The 19,171-nt window shown below is 43.1% G+C and overlaps 1 protein-coding gene across 5 annotated transcripts in view; it reads right to left on the reverse strand.

The window, feature by feature from the left end:
- Window positions 1-1,556: 1,556 nt before the first annotated feature.
- LOC128892004 (voltage-dependent calcium channel type A subunit alpha-1) overlaps window positions 1,557-19,171 on the reverse strand; it is a 98,183-nt gene continuing 80,568 nt past the window's right edge. For 4 of the 5 annotated variants that reach the window (XM_054152033.1, XM_054152031.1, XM_054152032.1 and 1 more), the window contains 7 exons: window positions 17,919-18,127; window positions 17,412-17,769; window positions 15,072-15,199; window positions 13,752-13,930; window positions 13,387-13,419; window positions 11,577-12,099; window positions 1,557-11,300 (listed from right to left, as the gene is read on the reverse strand). In XM_054152033.1, coding sequence (XP_054008008.1) covers window positions 11,261-11,300; window positions 11,577-12,099; window positions 13,387-13,419; window positions 13,752-13,930; window positions 15,072-15,199; window positions 17,412-17,769; window positions 17,919-18,127 — 1,470 coding nt within the window. In that variant the 3' untranslated portion in view covers window positions 1,557-11,260. The remainder of the gene's footprint in view (window positions 11,301-11,576; window positions 12,100-13,386; window positions 13,420-13,751; window positions 13,931-15,071; window positions 15,200-17,411; window positions 17,770-17,918; window positions 18,128-19,171) is intronic. The other variant, XM_054152035.1, reaches the window with a different exon arrangement.

Consider the following 19,171-nt stretch of genomic DNA (forward strand, 5'->3'; position numbering starts at 1 on the left):
TATATATAGATATGTACCAGAGATCCGATTCATGGACCCTAAAACGGTATCGCCATCTCGCGGTCAGAAGGACGAACTAATTTTGGAACCTCCGAATGGCATTCTCGGCTTAAAAGCGCCCAAATTTGTATTGAATAGTCATAAATGCATAATTAATACGATTCTGTGTTTTATTACACCGGAATATATGAGTTAATATGTTGAATTTTCATTTCTATTACTTTTGGAAGCTTGGATCAGAACCCTTAGCAGTTTACTACTAGTGGCGCCATCGGCGGCAAGACGCCCAAGTTTGTAGTGAAAATAGTTCTACATAGATGGCGCTAAAATTAAAGGTTGCTAACTATTCCTGCATTAAATAACTAAATAACTACAGATAAAAATGATAAATCTGACATATTAATTTTTATATTGTTGTGTTATGAAGCAAAGAATTATTATGATAATATAAAAAATTATTAATTAAATGGTATCTGTGGTGCCATCTTACAGAATCAGTGGGAACTATTTTCACTACAAACTTGGGCGTCTTGCCGCCGATGGCGCCACTAGTACTAAACTGCTAAGGGTTCTGATCCAAGCTTCCAAAAGTAATAAAAATGAAAATTTAACATATTAACTCATATATTCCGGTGTAATAAAACACAGAATCGTATTAATTATGCATTTATGACTATTCAATACAAATTTGGGCGCTTTTAAGCCGAGAATGCCATTCGGAGGTTCCAAAATTAGTTCGTCCTTCTGACCGCGAGATGGCGATACCATTTTAGGGTCCATGAATCGGATCTTTGGTACATATCTATATATATATTCATATAATATAGCGGTCGTCATGCTCTAGAGCGGAAAATTTGTAAATTTCCAACGATAACGTAAAGAATGAACTGGTCTCGATAACGGAAACAGTTGTACTGATAAATAGAAAAAATGCTATTTCTATATTTCCATTTTTTCCGATAAGTTTCTTAATAAAATCGCTGTTGATCCAAGCTTGACATTGGAAGTAGAAGAAGAAGAAGAAGAATATAATTAAATACGTTTTAAATCTTACGGAATCTTTAGTTTTTCATTTATGAACTGTAAAGTTTCCTTAAGCTTTCGTATTTGTTCTAATCGTTGGTCGAATCGTAAGGAACATTAGCGAGGAAATCATTTAGGGCTAATAAACTCGGAACGGAGTAAAAACTTGTATTTTGAAGATTACAGATATTATTATTATTATTATTATTATTATTGTTCTGTTTTTCTTTTTTTCTCATTTTTTTTTTTTTTTTTTGTATAGAAAACAAGTTATTTTCTATCGAGTGCAGGAGATAAATTTCGAAAATACTGATAGCGATAAAATGTATTCTATTTCTGTTTGTAACCATGTATATTTTGACGTAAAACGATACTTGTTGCTGTTAAGCGTGTCGCCGTTCGAGAACATTTCGAGGCGATTCGTGGCAAGTTAATCGAAAAGAATTCGTTGAAGTAGAAATTGTAAAATCCCGCACGCGCTGATTTCTAGCGAATGTACGCGGTGGCTTAAGTTTAAGTGAAAAACACGAGCGTCTTGAAATATTTTAACACATTATTTTATTGGTTTTTTCCTTAAAAAAAGAATGAACTTGAAATTGGTTGTTGGGTTTTTGGATCCTGGCGAGTAATGACTGGGCATTTCGAAGCGACAATACACACTAATTTGCAAATTGAACTAGCTATGTATATATGTATATATACATACATGTTATATATATACACATATATGTATATATAATATTTATATATGTAAGGTAGGTATCTTCTCTCTCGTTTACCGCATAATACATAAGTAATAATGCATGTTTGCGTCTTCGTATTCTCTCTCTTTCTCGCGTCTCGCTTTCGTTCGTTCGTTCGTTCATTCATTCTAGACACCGAACCAGTCGTTTTCGTAGATTCGAAGAATAATCGAGGTTATCCTTTCCATTATTTTTATTCATTTTTTTTCGTTTTCTGTATCTTTAACGCGTGGCAATTTCCCAATGGCAGACGCGACCACGCGTATAGAATACTTATTTTCCATTAAAGAAGAGAAACGATACAACCGAACGTTCGCGTCACGGCGAGCACGCGAAACTGAAATGTTGATTTCGTCGATTACGGTGAACGTTAGGGGTAGCGGGTGTTGGGTCGTCGATCGTCGATCCCTTTCGCGTTTGAAGGACTCGACTCGCGCGTAAACGAAATTAGTAAATGTCTTGTCAACGATGACAACGAACGATCTATCCTTGGATCGAGAACGAAAAGGGACACGACTCGCATCTCACTCGACGAACGCCGATTCCGTTTCCTCGTTTCGGTTCAATTTCCATCGTTTGCGTTCTGGACGCGACGCGAACAATGAAATACGTATAAAGGTACAATCTGCACTCGATCTGTTCTCTCCGAGAAAAACAAGTGTTCTTTTGCATTTTCACGTATGCATACATCTATGTATATGTATATATGTATATATGTATAAGTAATATACAGTAAGTGTACAGTAACGCGAAGATTGGCGAGATATTGCGCGAACGATATACTTCATGGGTACGAGACTGTAACAACGACATTAAAGATCGAGTACATCGCGGGTGGAATAAACTATATCGATACTTGTGTAATATACGCACGCGTTTCGTCGACCGTTAGTAAGAACGTCGCGCAGAATCGACCGCCAATCGTCCGCCATTCACGCGCCTGGCAGCAACACTCGCTTGCGCTAGATCGCTATATACCCTTTTAAAGTTAGTTTAGTCAAAGTTAAAGCTTTCAATGGGTTTTTTTTTTTCCACTTCTTTTCTCTCCCTCTTTACACAATGTTTATAACAATGGTACACGCGACTATTAAACGGGTCTACGGAATTTTCTCCATTTCATTTTCTCGCTTTTTCTCATTTTCGCGTTCTCACTCTTACTTGTACACACTCGCGCATTTCTACTCGTTTTCTCACCCTCTCTCTTTCTCGTTTATTCGGCCGTTGTCATTCGTAGCCAGATTCTCGTAGTCCGATAACCGATGGAATAAAGAACGCTAAATCACGTTCGTACGTCTAGAACGGAGCACGCGTTATCGAGTCACGTTCTCGATGAAATATTTCCGAGTCGATCTGGTCCGATTTGTCTTCGATATCTGATCGCGCTAACCGAGTAACCGTTGGCGAATAGTGCACTTTTTAAACGTTGGTTCCCGCGAGAACGTGACTTTACGCGGCGCATAATACACGCAGCCAAACATCGTTCGGTTCTTCGTCCCTCTTCTTATATTCTCTACCGTTCTCTCTTTCTCACCCTCTTTTTGATTTCTTACGTGCGTACAACGCCGACTCGGCACGCTACTTTCGTGAATGATGAGCCAACGTCAATCCTCGAGCAAGAACCGCGACGATACGACTCGAGATTCGCCAGAGGAGCGTTAAGGGAGAATACCACCGCGTTAGAGACCGAAAAGAATTCGAAAAGGCTCGTTTAAGAACGTCGTAACGACTTTTTAGACAGTATTTTTGCGAATATAGGTACAGACTGATTATCATCGGGTAGTTTTAACGCGTCTCGCCGCTTTCGTTTCTTTTTACCCTGTTCGTGGATTCGAAGGGTCTCGAAATGATCGCAATCGCATTCTTGGATCGCGAATAAGCGAACGCGAAAAGAGACACGAGAAGAGCAAGTTCGTAATACGCGATTTCATCATTCACGAAGAATAGCGTTCGAGCTCGCGAGCATCGTTGTATACGATTGCGATCGCGGGAAATCCGTCTGGAAAAAAAGTGAATCGGACGAGTCGGAAGGTACACCACGGAGTTGGTTGGTAATTACTTTGCGATTAATTTCACGTTAACTTTTTAATCGTCGCTTACAATTGCTAGATCGATCTGCAATCGTAAACGAGTAGTTTCACATCTTTTCCAACTAATCGTGTTTGATTATTCGTTAAGTTTTACCGATGACCGAGTATGTATACGTTATCGATTATTTACTAATCGTTAGTACATTCACCGTCCGTGTCAAAGGTGTAAATAAACACGAGGCAAACGAGCAGCGAGACGATGAGATTTTCGTTGCGCGGGCTCTTTCATTTTCACCAAATTGTTCAGATCGTAAAACCACTATACGTCGCGCGCAGGTTAATTAACGTTGTTCTGCGTCAATTTTGATTATTCGGTAATCGTAATCCAAGTTCTCGAGTCGTTTCTCGTTTGCTTCGCCGTTCGTTTGCGTATCTTATCGTTTAGTTTACCAAACGTGTAATATTAAGGCAACTTTTGTAACTATTCAATGATTCGTCGCGTTACGATATTTCCTCTGTTACGCTCGTCTTGTGCACATTTAACGATTCTTCGGAACAGAAACGATCAGCTTTCCGTGTATCCCAGCGCGGCCGTACGCCCTATGTACTCCCGCTCTCTCGAAAATACATTTACGCTCTTTCTGTACAGAATATCGTGTTCAGGCAAAGGAAAAGCATATGTTCGAATACAACTCGAAAGCAATTAAGGTTAATCGTTTCTTCGATCGCGCATTTCTCGCCTAATCATCCGATCATCGTTCGAACATTCAGTCTCGAATCAAGATCAATGTTCTCTCGTTTCGATCTTTCAACTATATTTATACGCGGATATATATGTAGAGAGAGAGGAGAGAGGAGAGAGGAGAGAGAGAGGAGAGAGAGAGGGGGGGAGGGGGGACGGAGGGAGGGAAAGAGAGAGAGAGAGAGAGAGAGAGAGAGAGAGAGAGAGAGAGAGAGAGTGAGAGAGAGATTGGTATAATAGTGTATCGACGAGATTTCTCGATTATTTGCAAAAGTATGAAACTCTACGGAGCTCTGGCTCGCCGAAGAGCCGAGAGATCTAGCGACGAAGTTTATTTCATTTTTTTTTTTTTTTGTTTAATTGTTTGTGTGTTTGTTTGTTTGTTTGTTTGTTTGTTTGTCTGTTGCGTCGTGATTATTATTATCGACAGGGCATTTAGCGCGAAATATACGGTTTCGTTACTCGCTCGTACTATTTATATGTATATATTTATATATACATACACGTACTTATATATAAATACATAGATATAAAGTGCATATTAACGGTGTATCTTTTACGTGTACATATTTATATATATGTACATATATTTAGGTATGTGTACGTACGTGTACATATATATAGGTATGTATGTTATGTATGTATGTATGTATGTATAGATAAGTAGAAAAACTCTTAATCGTAGGTATTTACGTGTTACACCATTTACGCTCTCCCCCTCCCCACGGTTTCATCCTCGTTAGATCTTTCTTTTATTTTTGTTCGCTTATCGTTATTATAATTAAATGCAAGTAATGAAATCGTAGATGGGATTGTGTTCGACGATCGACTAAAATGATCCTTCGAGAAGTCTCTTCTGCCTAGAACCGATGGGAATCGTATCCACGAGGTTCGCGAGGCTCGGGTCGATATCCGCTGTTTATTTTTAATTAAATGTACTTTCTACGAACGAGCCGAGAAGCATATTTTTGGTTTTCCAGCTACGTTATCAGCTGCAACGCGGCGCACCTGTATGCAACGCGTTTAGATCGAGGCATTTGTTACACGATGCAGACACGCGTCTATCGAGCCGACAGTCCTTAGACTCTTCTTCGTCGTCACCACTTTTTCACATTTCCTTGATTATTCGTATTACCGCGTTTCTCTACTTTTCCTCGTCCTCGTTGTTCTTCGTACCTTCGTGCTTGGTTCGTTATTCGTTAGGGTAGACCGTGCCTCTCAGTCTCGAGAGTAGATCACGGTTCGCTGCCAAGCGTCGGTGGACGATCCGTGAAAAGTTGCCTCGACGCTTTGCAGCTAAACTTTTCGAAGAGACGACTCTCGATCAACTGCGCGTGCAAAGAAATCACGAAATCCTAGTAGAAAGACGTAGCAAACTGGAATGATTTCTCGCGAAACTGTTTCAACGTCTATTCGAAACCGAAGACGACGATTCATCGGCCGATTTCCTGTCGACGCTGCAAAGCGCCGAGACATCGGCATCGCTCGAATCGTCGCGATCGTTGTTCTCGACAACTGTCTTTATTTCTCGAAATGCTCGCTAGTCTCTGAAATATCGTTCCATCGATTTGCCCTGGACCAATCGGCGTCGTTGTTGGCGCATGCTCCTCCCTTGTCTCGTTACCGAATACAATCGAGACGAAATTTCTTTGATCGTTCAACTCTCTTCGTACCACACGGCGCGGCGACGAGAATTCGAAACTTGACCACGCGTCTTCTTTCTCTTCGTCTTCTTCTTCTTCGTTTCGAGTGTCATCGTTGTTACCACGATCGATCGTTCTCCTAGCTCCTTTTAGGTTTTCTACAGCTGCGATTATCGATCTGATCGTAGATCCTCGCGTTACGTTACCGCATGTCGAGTGTACGCGTTAATTACCTATACGTAGAGTTATAATTACATTTATACGTATGCTTTCGATTAGACTATATTCCTCCGTTACAACTATATTACGCTAAGCGATCGTTAAGAGCTTGGTCGTATGCTTGCTTTCGCGATGCTAAACAGTTTTTGTAAATTTGAAAATTTCGACTTTCGCTGCTCGCTCGCACACAGACGCACGCTTGCACGCTAAGATAAACGTTCAATCTTTTCTCCTCCTCCTCCTCGTCCGTTTTTCGTGTAAACGCATTTCGGGGCTACGAAACGATCCGTCGATGCGACGATAGCGATCGTCAAACCTAGATTCTTTAGATTTATCACAGAGAAAAACATTTTTAATAATATTCGATGACATTTAAACGTAAACTTTTGACGACGAAACTTCGATCGTAGAAACAACGATTATATTTCGGCCAGAATAATGAAACAATAGAAGAATTTTTACGATAAATTATTAACAACAAAGCGAAGGCGTTGGGATGATCATTCGTTTCACCATCCGTTCGAACCCGCCTCGAAACGCCGTAAATCATGGCGTGTCCAAGCACCTCGCGTTCGCACATTCGCACTTTTCTTTTTCATTTTCGTTATTTTTTTTTTTTTTAAAAAAGTTTTTGTTTATTATACTTTTACTTGTGTACTCCTTTTACAGTGACGTTTAAACGCGACGATACGAAATACGATTGAGTTTATAAAGCACTTAAGGGACATAAACCACTCTCGACACCGATCACACTTGGCGAAACGCGCGTTCGTAAGATTCTCGGTACTCTTACCCGTGTTTACTTTATTTATTTATTTATTTATTTATTTATTGTTTTATCTGTTTTTACTTTACCGTAACGGCACTTTTTTCGGCGCTTCACTTTTTTTCGACGCGTTCGTTTCGATTCGCGAATCCGATCTCGTGCAACTACGCCGCTGATGGGTACAATTTTATTCGACCGATCGACGACTAATAAAAACTACCATGCCAATCTCCGAACGATACCGTACGGGCGTACGAGAATGAAAACTTTACAGCCAATGGGGGAAAAAAAATAAGAAATGCATTACGATACGCGAGAACCTCGAACCTCGAATCCTCGAGCCGCGAGGAATATCCGCGTGGTGTATTGTCGGCGAGTGTATCTAATCGTTTCTCCTTCGTTTTCGGATAATATGTTCCATCGATTAACTGTATTCATGCATGCAGATTACGCAGGCAAGCGCGAAATGGTATCGAAAAATCGTTAAGTTCGTTAATCATTTAAGGGATCGTTTCGATCGGCTTTCCTACGCATTCACGCTCGTTCGTTCATCGTCCTCAATCGCGCTTCCATCTTCGCCTCTTCCATCTATTTATTTACATCTACCTACGTATAGATGTGTGTGTGTGTGTGTGTGTGTGTGTGTGTACTGTGTATACGCAATGCGTAAAAAGAACTATGGTTTCTGTTTCATGTATCCGATTTATGTATCTCGCGCGTACTTTACTTAAAACATCTTCTTATGATTGGCAGTATGTTACACGTATTTCTTTTTTTTTTCCTTTTTTTCTTCGCGTCGTCCGTCTTTTCTATAATTACGCGAATCCGACTTGGCTGTGCGCGCGTCCGTTGCACGGTCCTTTACATTTCGTACAAGAGACGGGCAGAATTTTATTTCGATAATAAAATTTGATCGAACGGATCATTTATCATTTATTCGTATCTCAAATATTACATTCTATAATTCGAATTTCAATTTTTATTCAACTCGTAACGGATAAAAAAAGTAATATGTTCAATTCGTTGCTCGAAATTTTAATCCGAATGAAAATTTTGCCTGTCTCTGTGTTATGCGCGTGCGCGTGTTGTGTTTATTTGCGTGTCTGTGCTCGTGTACGCGTGTACGATTGATCGATGTTTCTCCGGTCGGTTTCGATGAGTGATTCGTACATCTTAACCGTATAATTACAGTGGTAGTAACAACAGTAGTAGCGATGGTTGTAATCTTTAATCAAATGTTTCGGTAATTATAGCGTTAGTAAAAGTAGTAATAATAATACTATTAGTAACAGTAATCGTAGTAATAGTAGTTGTAGTAGTAGTAGTAATAGTAGTAGTAGTTGCAGCGGTAGTAATAGTAACAGTAGTAGTAGTAGTAGTAGTAGTAGTAGTAGTAGTAGTAGTAGTAGTAGTAATAGTAGTAGTAATAGTAGTAACAGTAGTAGCAGCAGCAGCGATAGTAGAGGTGGTGTTCGTGGTGTTGTTTTTGGTGGTGGTAATAGTAGTTACGATGCTAGTAGTAGTTGCGGTAATAAATATTAGTAATAGTAGTGTAGCGGTAGTATCGATGGCGGTAATAAGTAGTGATAGTAAATTGTAGTAATAATAGTAATAGCGATAATAGTGGTAGTATTTAGTAATTAATAATAGTAGCCGTAGTTATTAGTAGTAGCGGTAATAATTAGTAGTCGAATAGTTCTTCCTCTTTCGTAGATGTCGATAGTACCGGTGGTAGTAGCAGCGATGGTAAATTTTGAGTTGAGAATTATGAGATAATTTACAAGTGCTCGGTGAGTCTCCTTCTTCGACTTGCTTTCTTTCTTCGTTTCGCTCGTCTTCTTTACAAAAGCGTACACCTCCGGTCCTTTTCGCCGTTCCATTTCCGTTTCTTCGTCGACAGTCGCGCGATGCACCCGGCACCCACATGCCACTGTTCCTCGAACTCGTCGATTTCGTCTCTTCTCGAACATCCCTCGATTTCTCGTTGGCACCAACAGCGAGAATACGAAACAACGACACCGACGATCGTTCCTCTCGATGCTCCTCTAACCTTTTTTCTTTGATTCGCGAACAAAATATCGTTCACCGACTCGTTCGGGTACGCGTGTCCTTTGCACGCCTATTACTTCCGGTTTAAACGTTCAAAGGGTCATCGTCAAAGGGACCGCGATAAAACAGCCGGTAGTCGCGAGCAACGAATACATTTTTTACGATACAAGAGAATCGGTTTAGTAAAAATCCTACGTAGTTAGTTCGATGTATCGTTCAGAGCGCGGAAAAATATCGGAAGGCTCGCAGCTTCGGTTACGATTTTCACGGTTAGCCTTCCCTTTGCGAAGCGACCGGTCGATTTCTCGATTACCCTCTCTCTTTCGTTCTCCGATACGTTGCGAACGAGCGTATGTACACGGAGACCTCTTCGGGCTCTACGAGTCAAAGTCCGCGAGGTCCCGCTACGAGTACTCCGAATCCTCGATTTGGAAAAAAGGGCTCGTTCGTAGTATGCGTACGACGCGACGTCGATACCAAACTTTTTCCACGCGTTCCGAGGCTCGTTCCGAATAAAATACGCGCATGTATATCGTATACGCTCTACGTATTACGGCTCTATTTCGTTTCGTTGCTCGATTATCCAGTTTTCCAAACCGATGGATTTAAATAGACTATTCAGATTTTTGTTCCGAGCGAAGGAAACTCGAATCACGCGAGCAAGTAATGGGAACGATTCGCGTTTCGTTGCGCCTCGAATAGAACGACGAACCTTCGGACGAGTAGGAAATTGCACGAAACGAAATAGGTCTATCGGTATACGGTATTTTCGATCGAAAACGACCCGCTGAACACGTGACCGCGCTCCATGCGTATAAACGTTCACATATATACACACGTCGTAGCCCGGGGATTCACAAATGCGAATTCGAGGGTGTCCGTAGTCACGGTTCCCGTGAAATCATCCAAGGAGAAAAACGTTTCGCGTGTTCTTTTTTTTTATCTCTCGTAGCCCGCTCGATTCGTGAGATGCATCCTTTGCACGGATTCGTTAACGTTATCGACGAACGAACTCTGTGCGAACGTCGACGCGGTATCGTCTACGAGCGCGTCGAACGGGTCGTTTTCTGCAATTCGGGATTCGTCGGAGAGGATTTCGTTTCACGCTGGTCAGTCCCGTCTGTCGCGTCTCTCCGGCGAATCGTTCGGGCAGACGCAATTCCGAAAGAAATCAAGAAGAGACGGTGTCGCAGGGTCTTTCGACGCGATAGGTGATAACAAAGTTGGTGGTTTCGCGCGAAAAGGGATCCGAGGCGGAGGCTTCGATCGTTCCAAGAGCGCTTCCCTCGATATTAATCGTATAAAAAGTGGATCCTCCTCGGCTCGGTCCGTCGATTAAAAAGCACAGCAAAGGAAGGTTTACAAAGTTCGAGACGAAAGAAAGTTTCACGTGAAAATAGATAAAGTTCCTGTGAGCGTTCAGGCAATTACGAGTCCGACTCGACAGTGGGACTTTCGCCTGGATCGCTCGTTTGTTAATCTTTCAATCGACGATCGTCCGTGTTCGCGGCACACAATCTGCTTCGATGTCGCCTAGATGATTATTCGTTATACTTGTATGTGTGTCTGTGTGTCTGTGTGTAATATGTGCGCGCGCGTGTGCTCGCGTGTTTGCGTATCCGTGTATCCATGTGTGTACGTCCTGTTTTATTTTCCCTGTAACGATCCGTCCGATGTTGCTCTCGTTTCAGTCGCGTAGCTTCTTTCGAATCCTTTCAACTCTTTCCGCGTTTCTTGGGAATCGTTGTCCTGGTGGCTCGAAACGAGTCGTCTCGAACCTGCCGTCGATCCCTGTCCCAGCACGAATCTCGATCGTTCGGTGTCTCCGAATCGTGGTGTCGTCCTAATACGCCACTTTTTCTCGTTCGTGTCTCCTTTTCACGGAGAACCGTAACCGATCTCGACACCCGAGACTCCTCTTGGCTGGGACCGTCGATCGAATTTCACCGCTCCCGAATTCGTGGTTCGATCGATGCGATTCACGCGCAAACCCAAAGACGCCTGGGGGCGTCCACGTCACCGGACCACCGTCCAGGGTCCCACTTTGGCTAGCACCAGTCTTCGTCGTCGCTGTCCGAGTGTCTCGACCTATGGAAAAAGGACGATCGTTAATTATGTTTGATGAATATTCGTAGACGAGTCTCCTCGAAGGGAAGAAGCTTGTTCAAGACTCGATAGGGGTCGTATCGTAGGTTTCTCTGTCGATACCACTAGCAACGATTCTGAACATAAGATTTAACAACGGTAACGATAAAGTAACGGGGGTTAGCCAAACGGAATGGTGGAGATAGCACCTCGTCGGCCTCGAGCGAGCAGCTGATTCTGTTGCGAGCGCAGGCGCAGGTAAGATTAAGAGATGTTCACCTGGGTGTCCTCTGCTTGGCCTGCGGCTGTGGCTTGTAGCCGTTCGGCACAGGGCTGGGCAACAAACGACCCCCGCGACCCATCGCCACAGCCTGTTCGAAGCTCAGCGGACAGTGGGCCGGTTGCATTCCCGGCACGTGACCCGGAGCTGGATGCTGCATACCGCTAGGAATCGATACGTGGGCGCCGGGCACGTGAGGCCCGTGAGTCGGCGAAGCGTTCAACTTGGGAAAGTTGATGTTGGCTGGCTTGAGCTGCAAAGTCGATGGCTTGTTCGGTGTTGGCGGCAGCCGTCGCCCCTGACCTCTCCTCGTCACCAATACCGGGTAGCTGTGCTGATGGGGATGATGTCGATAATAATGCTGCTGGGTGTGACCCGGCTGACGACCCCCTATCGGGCTCGGACTCCTCGAGCGCTGCTCCAATCTGGTCGTTCCGTAATGACGACCTCGATCCATCTGATGAATGGGGCTCGGTGTTCTCGCAGGGCTCGTCGACGCGCTCCACGGACCTGACGAAAATTCTTGTTACAGAGTTGGGGTCGTTTGCTCACCCGTTATTCGGCAACTATTCTAACTCTATCCTACGGGGTGGAACGTCGCGTCGCACGTCCCACGGAAACATGAGAAAGCTAACCAAAATCCTCTCACGTAACGCGAACCTCGTACTTTTCTTACGCGACCAAGAAATCTTCGTTCTTTACGAAATTCTCTAACATCGTATCGAAAGGTATTTCTGGCCAACTTCTCTGTATTTCCGTGGTATCGTACGCCGATCGATTCAAGGAATTCTTTCAACGATGAAAACGCTCTATCGATGTCGTTGAAAGTTACGCGGATATAGCTAGATCGATCGTATTCGAATCCTTGGGATAGCGGTTATAGGTTTAACCGATCCGATTCGATACGTTCGAGAGGATGATACGGGGGCGACGAGTGTTATTTTAACATTGACATGCCAAGATACAGATCAGTCTCCAGAGGGTTTCTATCATTTTCTCTGTTCTTCTACTTTTTTTTTTGTTACCAGAGTCTGCTCTAACAGGTCTAATAGTTATGGTCGATTTACCATACCGGTGCATTTGACTAGCCGCATGCCACTGTTCTAGAGATACGAAACTTTCGTCGGGAAACAGTTTCAAGCCAATTCTACGGGGTTGACGTGCAATAGTTACGAACAATTAGGCTCGATCGAGTTCGGAGAGCGGAACTGAAGTTTCGACTACTACTTATTCGAGGGATGGACTACTCGTCTCTTTGCGGGTCTCACAGGTATGCATTCGGGTCAAGGGTAGTGTGCGTGTTCCGAGTGTGCGAGAGTGCTCGATATCGTAAGCGTGTCCATCTATCCCGTGCGCGATAGATCTCGTACAGATTATAGAAAGGTTTGAAAAATAAAAAAAAAAAAAATAAAAAAAAAATAAAAATAAGCATCGTTGCGGAGCCTCGAGCGACTTGGTTTTTGAAAAACATTCACGGGATAGTCAAGAGGCAAACGATCCAACTCTTTTAATTCAACTAACCGATCCTCGAGATTCTCGGTATTTTCACTCGTGATTTGCGGTGCTCCGTGATTAACGAAATATCCTATCGAAACGAATAGTCGTTCGCCGTTACGGTGTCTGTTGTGTTCGATGTTGCTTCAACTAACAAACTAATTTGTGTCGGTTTGCCATGTTTCCGAATGTGTAGGGAAAAAAAGGTAAAGAACACGATATATAACGGTGAAAGCCAAACGATCGTAGACTCAAGGTTGATAATAAAATTGCTTCGGAACAGGGAGAATCAAACGGAGTTGCGAAAGAAATTACCATCGTCGTAATAGTCGCAGTGGTCGTAATAGTCTTTGTAGGCGCATAACAGAACAAAACGAAGAAACATATTACATCGAGTGACACAGAGCTTTTGCCTCTTGCGAGTAAACCATTTATAGCGACATTCATATTTTCGTAAATCCTAACTACGAATCTCTCGTTCTCTATGCGGAGCTTGAGAGAGTTAGGGGAACGAAAGGATAGGGGAGAGAGCCATTTTTCCCGAAGGGAGGAAAACTCGATTTCGACAACGCGACCAACATATCTGTCGCTCGAAAGAGATTCGTAGCGAAGATTTCGTCAAAAAGGACTTATCGTTGCACCGTGTTTTCTTCGCCGATATTATCATTGCTGTCTTGTACCTCGCATCCTGTGCCGATGATTGTACTGTGACGAATGGGGATGATGCGTGTGTCTCTGAATCTCGACGACGTTGCTAACCGTGTCGCTAAACCCTGGTCCGTCGTGGTAATAATGACCGTGATGATCGTACCTAGCTCGCCTCGGTGATTGCGATCCGTGCACGACCGGTGAGTGCCTCCTGTAAACAAACCAACACTCCACTGGCTAGCATCCTTCCCCTCTTTCTTCCCTTTCGTCGCCTGTTCTCTCTTCTATTTCTTCTCTTGGCTTGTACCATAACTATTTAACCTCCTAGTTTTCCCATTGCACATTCCAGCGATCAATTTCTCGATGAAAACAATTCGCGAAATCGAATAATCCCCACCTTTTATTCTCATGCAACGGATCGTAGGTTTCGAAATAGAACTGGGGATGATAATAACGTAACCAGTGCTACGAATAGAGTTTACACATAGTTTCTATATTGGTACGGAATAAAAAAACGGATAAGAAAGAAAAACGCAACTAAGGAACTAAAGAATAAGGAACGACATATCGAGCGACTCGCGTAGACTTTCAAGTTAAATAGTTAAAAAAATGAAAGAAATCACCAATAGTACCTCCAAAACGAGTACATTATTTTACGTCAAATGGTTTATTTACAACGATATATTTAACGACATACATCGATCCAACGCAAAATATACAATAAACTATAACATACCTACAAGTAAAAATATAATAATACGAAACATAATAAACTACGAAAACACGACAAATGTATAACAATTAGTTGATACGAAGCACGTTAAACAACGATAATAAAAAAAACATAATAAAGCGCAAGGATACAAAATATAATAAAATATAATAATAAAAAACGTATAATAAAGTTACAAACACTTAAACGTAAATAATCGCATGCATTGGAAATACTCTCGATAGTACGATATTCGTAGGCGACCGCTCGGAAGTTGTGGCTTCTGTACAATTTCGATTTGTTCAAATTCGATGCGAAATTTGGATTTAGATAAGAGTTTCGATCATCTCTGCGTGCTACGTCCTGGGAGGTCCGAGAATCCGAGACGATTGGTGCCGAGACCTCATCTGTAATTCCTCGTTTCGGACGATACGTTATACGTTGTATCGAGAAACGTAGGCATTTACCGTTACACGTAAAACGCCGTATCGTACAGCGGCGAGTACTCGTACAACATATCAAGTAATCAAGGATTAAATACGAAGAAATTTCCATCGAATGGCTCCGATTGCAAATAATTGTAGTACAAGCCAATATTTAACGAGCAAACCTTGAAACAGCTGCGCGGTTCGATTGTTACCTCAAACTCGGTGAACGCGATGGATGTCTGGCTGGATGAGCAGGTGGATGAAGTCTCTCGCCTGCGTGGGTGAGACTCTCGAGACTACCGGCTCGCGAGTCGCTAACTACGACGTCCTGAGGGTCCATCTAAACGAACAGACTCGTCGGTTAGGAAATTGTACCGAGGTCGCGAGCGAATCAGGAATTTAAGGAGTCGGGGTGTCGCCGGTCCTTTGCCTTCGTTACTAACGATTCGCGCCTCGAACGAATATCTTTCTCGACTCGAGACGCCTTTTGCCTCCGAAACGAACAACCCCTGCGCGAGCCTTCGGCCTCGAAACTTCAGATGCCAGCATACGAACGATTACTTGCAAATTTCTTTTTCCACTCGGAACAAAAATTTCATTTCGATCCATTTCAACGTTAACGAAAGAAAATAAGAATCTGTAAATTTGTTGCCGATTGAAAACTCGCGCCGAGGCTCGTCATAGACCATGCTATTGTTCTTGTTTCGATAAACGGTAGACGATCTCGAAGATGAGAAGAACAATCAACGAAATGGAGCAGAGTAGTCGATATACAGGCACATGTGCGCGCGTGTAGATACATGCAGTTCAAAAGAATTTCCTCGGGCATGCGCATGCTTTTGCTTAGTAGTCTCGTTAGGGATGATTGGGTGAGAGATAAAAGAGAAACAAACGTGTCCACTACCTTTGAGTCGTGACTTGTTCCAAAGGTGACTCTTACTTACCGAATCGCGGACATACATGAAATTACATGACAAACAACGAGACAAAACGGAGAACGAGGCACTCGCCGAATCGCTACGGCGCGAATGCTTCGTTGCTCTCGAGAATAATCTCAAGGTTGAAAGCAGCTAGGGACAAGGGTGGGGATTTCTCTAGTACCGATATCGAACGGTCACTAAAAATCTTGTATCCAGGTAATGATGTGGATGTAGGAGTCATCTAAGTGGCTGCTCGCTTCACGCGATTATCAGTTCTAATCGTTGTATTTACAAAGATGCTACCATTCACAGGAAGAGGTACCAACCCATCCCCCTTCAATTTTAACGCCGTTTTAACGTATAAAACGGTCGTTGCACGCGTATAATTAACATTGTGAGACAACAAGAGAGAGATACGATAACAGAGGTACTTGCACGTTCTGTTTCTCGTGACTAGTCTTCCGTGTACTTCTCTATCCAGTAAACTACACGTTGGTATCGCAAGGGAGCAGGTTGGATCCTTCTCTAGTTGGCGTTCAAGATCGAGTCGCGGTAAATTCGTAAACACGACTAAAAATATGTTTACATATTCTCGGTCACGAACGCGGTTTATAAATGAAGGAGAACGAACCGCGAATCGATCTCGATAGTTGCCGATTTACAGCATCGCGCGCAATGCTTCTCGTTTCTCGTCTGATTGTGAGATCCCGATCAACCGGCCGCGAAACGAACGATGTCTTCTCTAATCTGTCGGTAACTCGAATCTATACATCTAGATCTACCCTAGTCTAGTGTCGTTGGAAAGAAAATGTTACCGAATCTAAAGGTGTTCTCGACTCCGTCTATTAGGAATTTCTCTGGTTTATCGCAAGCTTCATCTCCGTCGGAACTAATCGCGACGCACAGAGCCCTATTCTAACGATCGAACTAAGTCTAAAGAAAGCGTATCGTCGCATTCAGATTCTACGTAGAAAGATCCGTATCGCGAACGGTTGTTAAGCACGGACTGTATCCAGAGCCGAATTAAGATTTTCTAGGCTCGCAGGACTACAATTAACGCGAGATCTCCGGCAATATTTCCGAGAGGAGAAAAGATTGACTCTTTCTATATCTATATATCTATTTATATTTATATCTATATCTGCATATAGCCTTCGTATCGAATTTGTCGAGGAAATTGAATCTTCAATAATACAAGTGTACGTCGATAGTGGAAAAGTACGCTTCTGTAAAAAAAAAAAAAAAAAAAAAAAATGAATTGCAACGATCAACATCTATACTTCAAACTTAACCATATACACCAATGTCGATGAGTTTGAAATGAATAACTCAGGGTACCGATACTTTGGTAAAGTGCATGACTTAATTCGGCTCTGAGCGTATCTATGCGTCCCGATCGAAGCGATTATCCTCGATCTACCGCGATCCAGACGCCCGTCTCGAGGTGATCGATATCGTACGACTCCGTCGATGGAGTCGAAACGTTCACCTCGCGAGCTAGACCGGCCTAGCTGAATCGTAGCTAGGGTAATTTTCTAGGCAACTCGTTTCGTTGTAAATCGCGACCGATCGAGGTTAGAGCTATCGAAATCGCGATAGGATTGTTTGTTTAATTGAATCGAGCCGAGAGACCTTGTGGTAACGGATCGAGGAGCGAGGTGCGTAGGTATTCTGGTGTTGATAGTACGAGGGTGGTCGGTGAGCATGATGATGGTGGTGATGGTGATGGTGGTGGTAGTGGTGGTGGTGACGGTCATAGTATAGATCTTTGTCGGTATCGTAGTATTGGTCGTGATGGTGATGGTGGTAGTAGTAGTAGTTTTGATCCTGCTGGGAGGGCACCTCAGCCAGCAATGGCTCTAGCTCGGGGGCGCGATCCTCGTCATTAACTACGGGTACAACCCCAGACCCACCCCCTCCCTGGCTACTCTCTCCGCTGCTGCCTAGTATATCGTACTGGTGGGACATCTTCCAGTTCACCTTTTTATTTCTGAAAGCATAACGATCGTCGATTAGCGACATCTCCATCCGTCTTAGACTTAATTAGCTACTCGTGTTGTATTAATAGAAACGAGACGATTTTAACAACTCTCGCGTACGTTGTTTCAAAAGTAAAAAGAAACAGGCGGAAGACGATACCTGATGCTACGGTGACGTCTGTGCTCGCTGGCTGCGAGGACCCCGAGGGCCCCATCGTCTTCCTCCCTGAACTCCTTGTGTTGATCGATCTTCGAGTCCAACGGACGTACCACCGGCTCGAGGCTGTTCGCCCTACTTCCGGTCCCGTGGCTATTTCCCGTGTGATTAACCGCTGTCACGTCCAGTATGCAGTTGAGGAAGGCCGATTGCTAAAGTCGAGAAGGTGCGAAACCACACCAACTATCAGAGCTGGTCGATACGTTTTTCTACGGTATTGTGTGTTTTGTTTCTCGTCGATCGACGCCGACGCTCGGATGGTCGTTCGATCCCCGAGCCACCCGTATTATCGTACAATATGTACAGGCACATACAGGCTTTCAGGTGTCTTGTTTCTTTCTTTTACCTTTATACATTTTTGCGTACGTATGCAAAGATTCGAAGGGAATCGAAGAGAACGAATTGGTTGCAAGAGACAGATAGGTAGGTAGATAGATGGATAGATTGAGTAGAAGTAGAGAGAAAGAGAGAGAGAGAGAGAGAAAGAGAGGGGGAGGGAGAGAGAAATTCTTCTGATAAAAAAAGAGGCCATGCTATATAAGAAAGAGTATATCGTGATGGTGCACTTGAAAGTGTCGCTAAACGAACGCGTTGCCATTCTGTCGCGACAATGCACGTTACGAATTTGCGTGTGCGTTTATATAGAATTGTAGAAAAGACGTAATAAAAGTGAAAAAGTTTGCGAATTCATTGTTTTGCGACGGTGGATCACACTCTGGCAAAGCCTGTATATGTTTGTCAAAACATAACCAAACTATATCTTACGTTACGAATGTTAATTATAATAATATTAGTTTGTCGAGTGTTTTATGGGCGAGCATAAGGTTATCATATGCAATTAGAGACATTTATTTACTTGTCACGTTTATGCCACTGTGGGAATGCAAACGTTAGTAATCATGCAACAAAGTAGCGCGAACCGTCGGTGTCCGAGTTTCAGATCGATCTAATTCCATCGAATCGATATCGATCGCTTCCTTCGCGTCGGTGAAAAAACACCGACGATTCACGGACGTTTCGTTAAAGGTATTAATACACATATGCGAACAAGTCGTGGACAAACATAGTACTCAAGCCAATCACAACGAACAACTGTGACGGGGAGCTACTTGGGGAGCTAACAATTCTGTATATCGTATATACACACACATGTACAGGTATCTATCTATACATACATACGTATGTATATATATATG

Source organism: Hylaeus anthracinus, unplaced genomic scaffold, assembly GCF_026225885.1.
Source record: "Hylaeus anthracinus isolate JK02 unplaced genomic scaffold, UHH_iyHylAnth1.0_haploid 12002, whole genome shotgun sequence".
NCBI classification, from domain to species: Eukaryota; Metazoa; Arthropoda; class Insecta; order Hymenoptera; family Colletidae; genus Hylaeus; species Hylaeus anthracinus.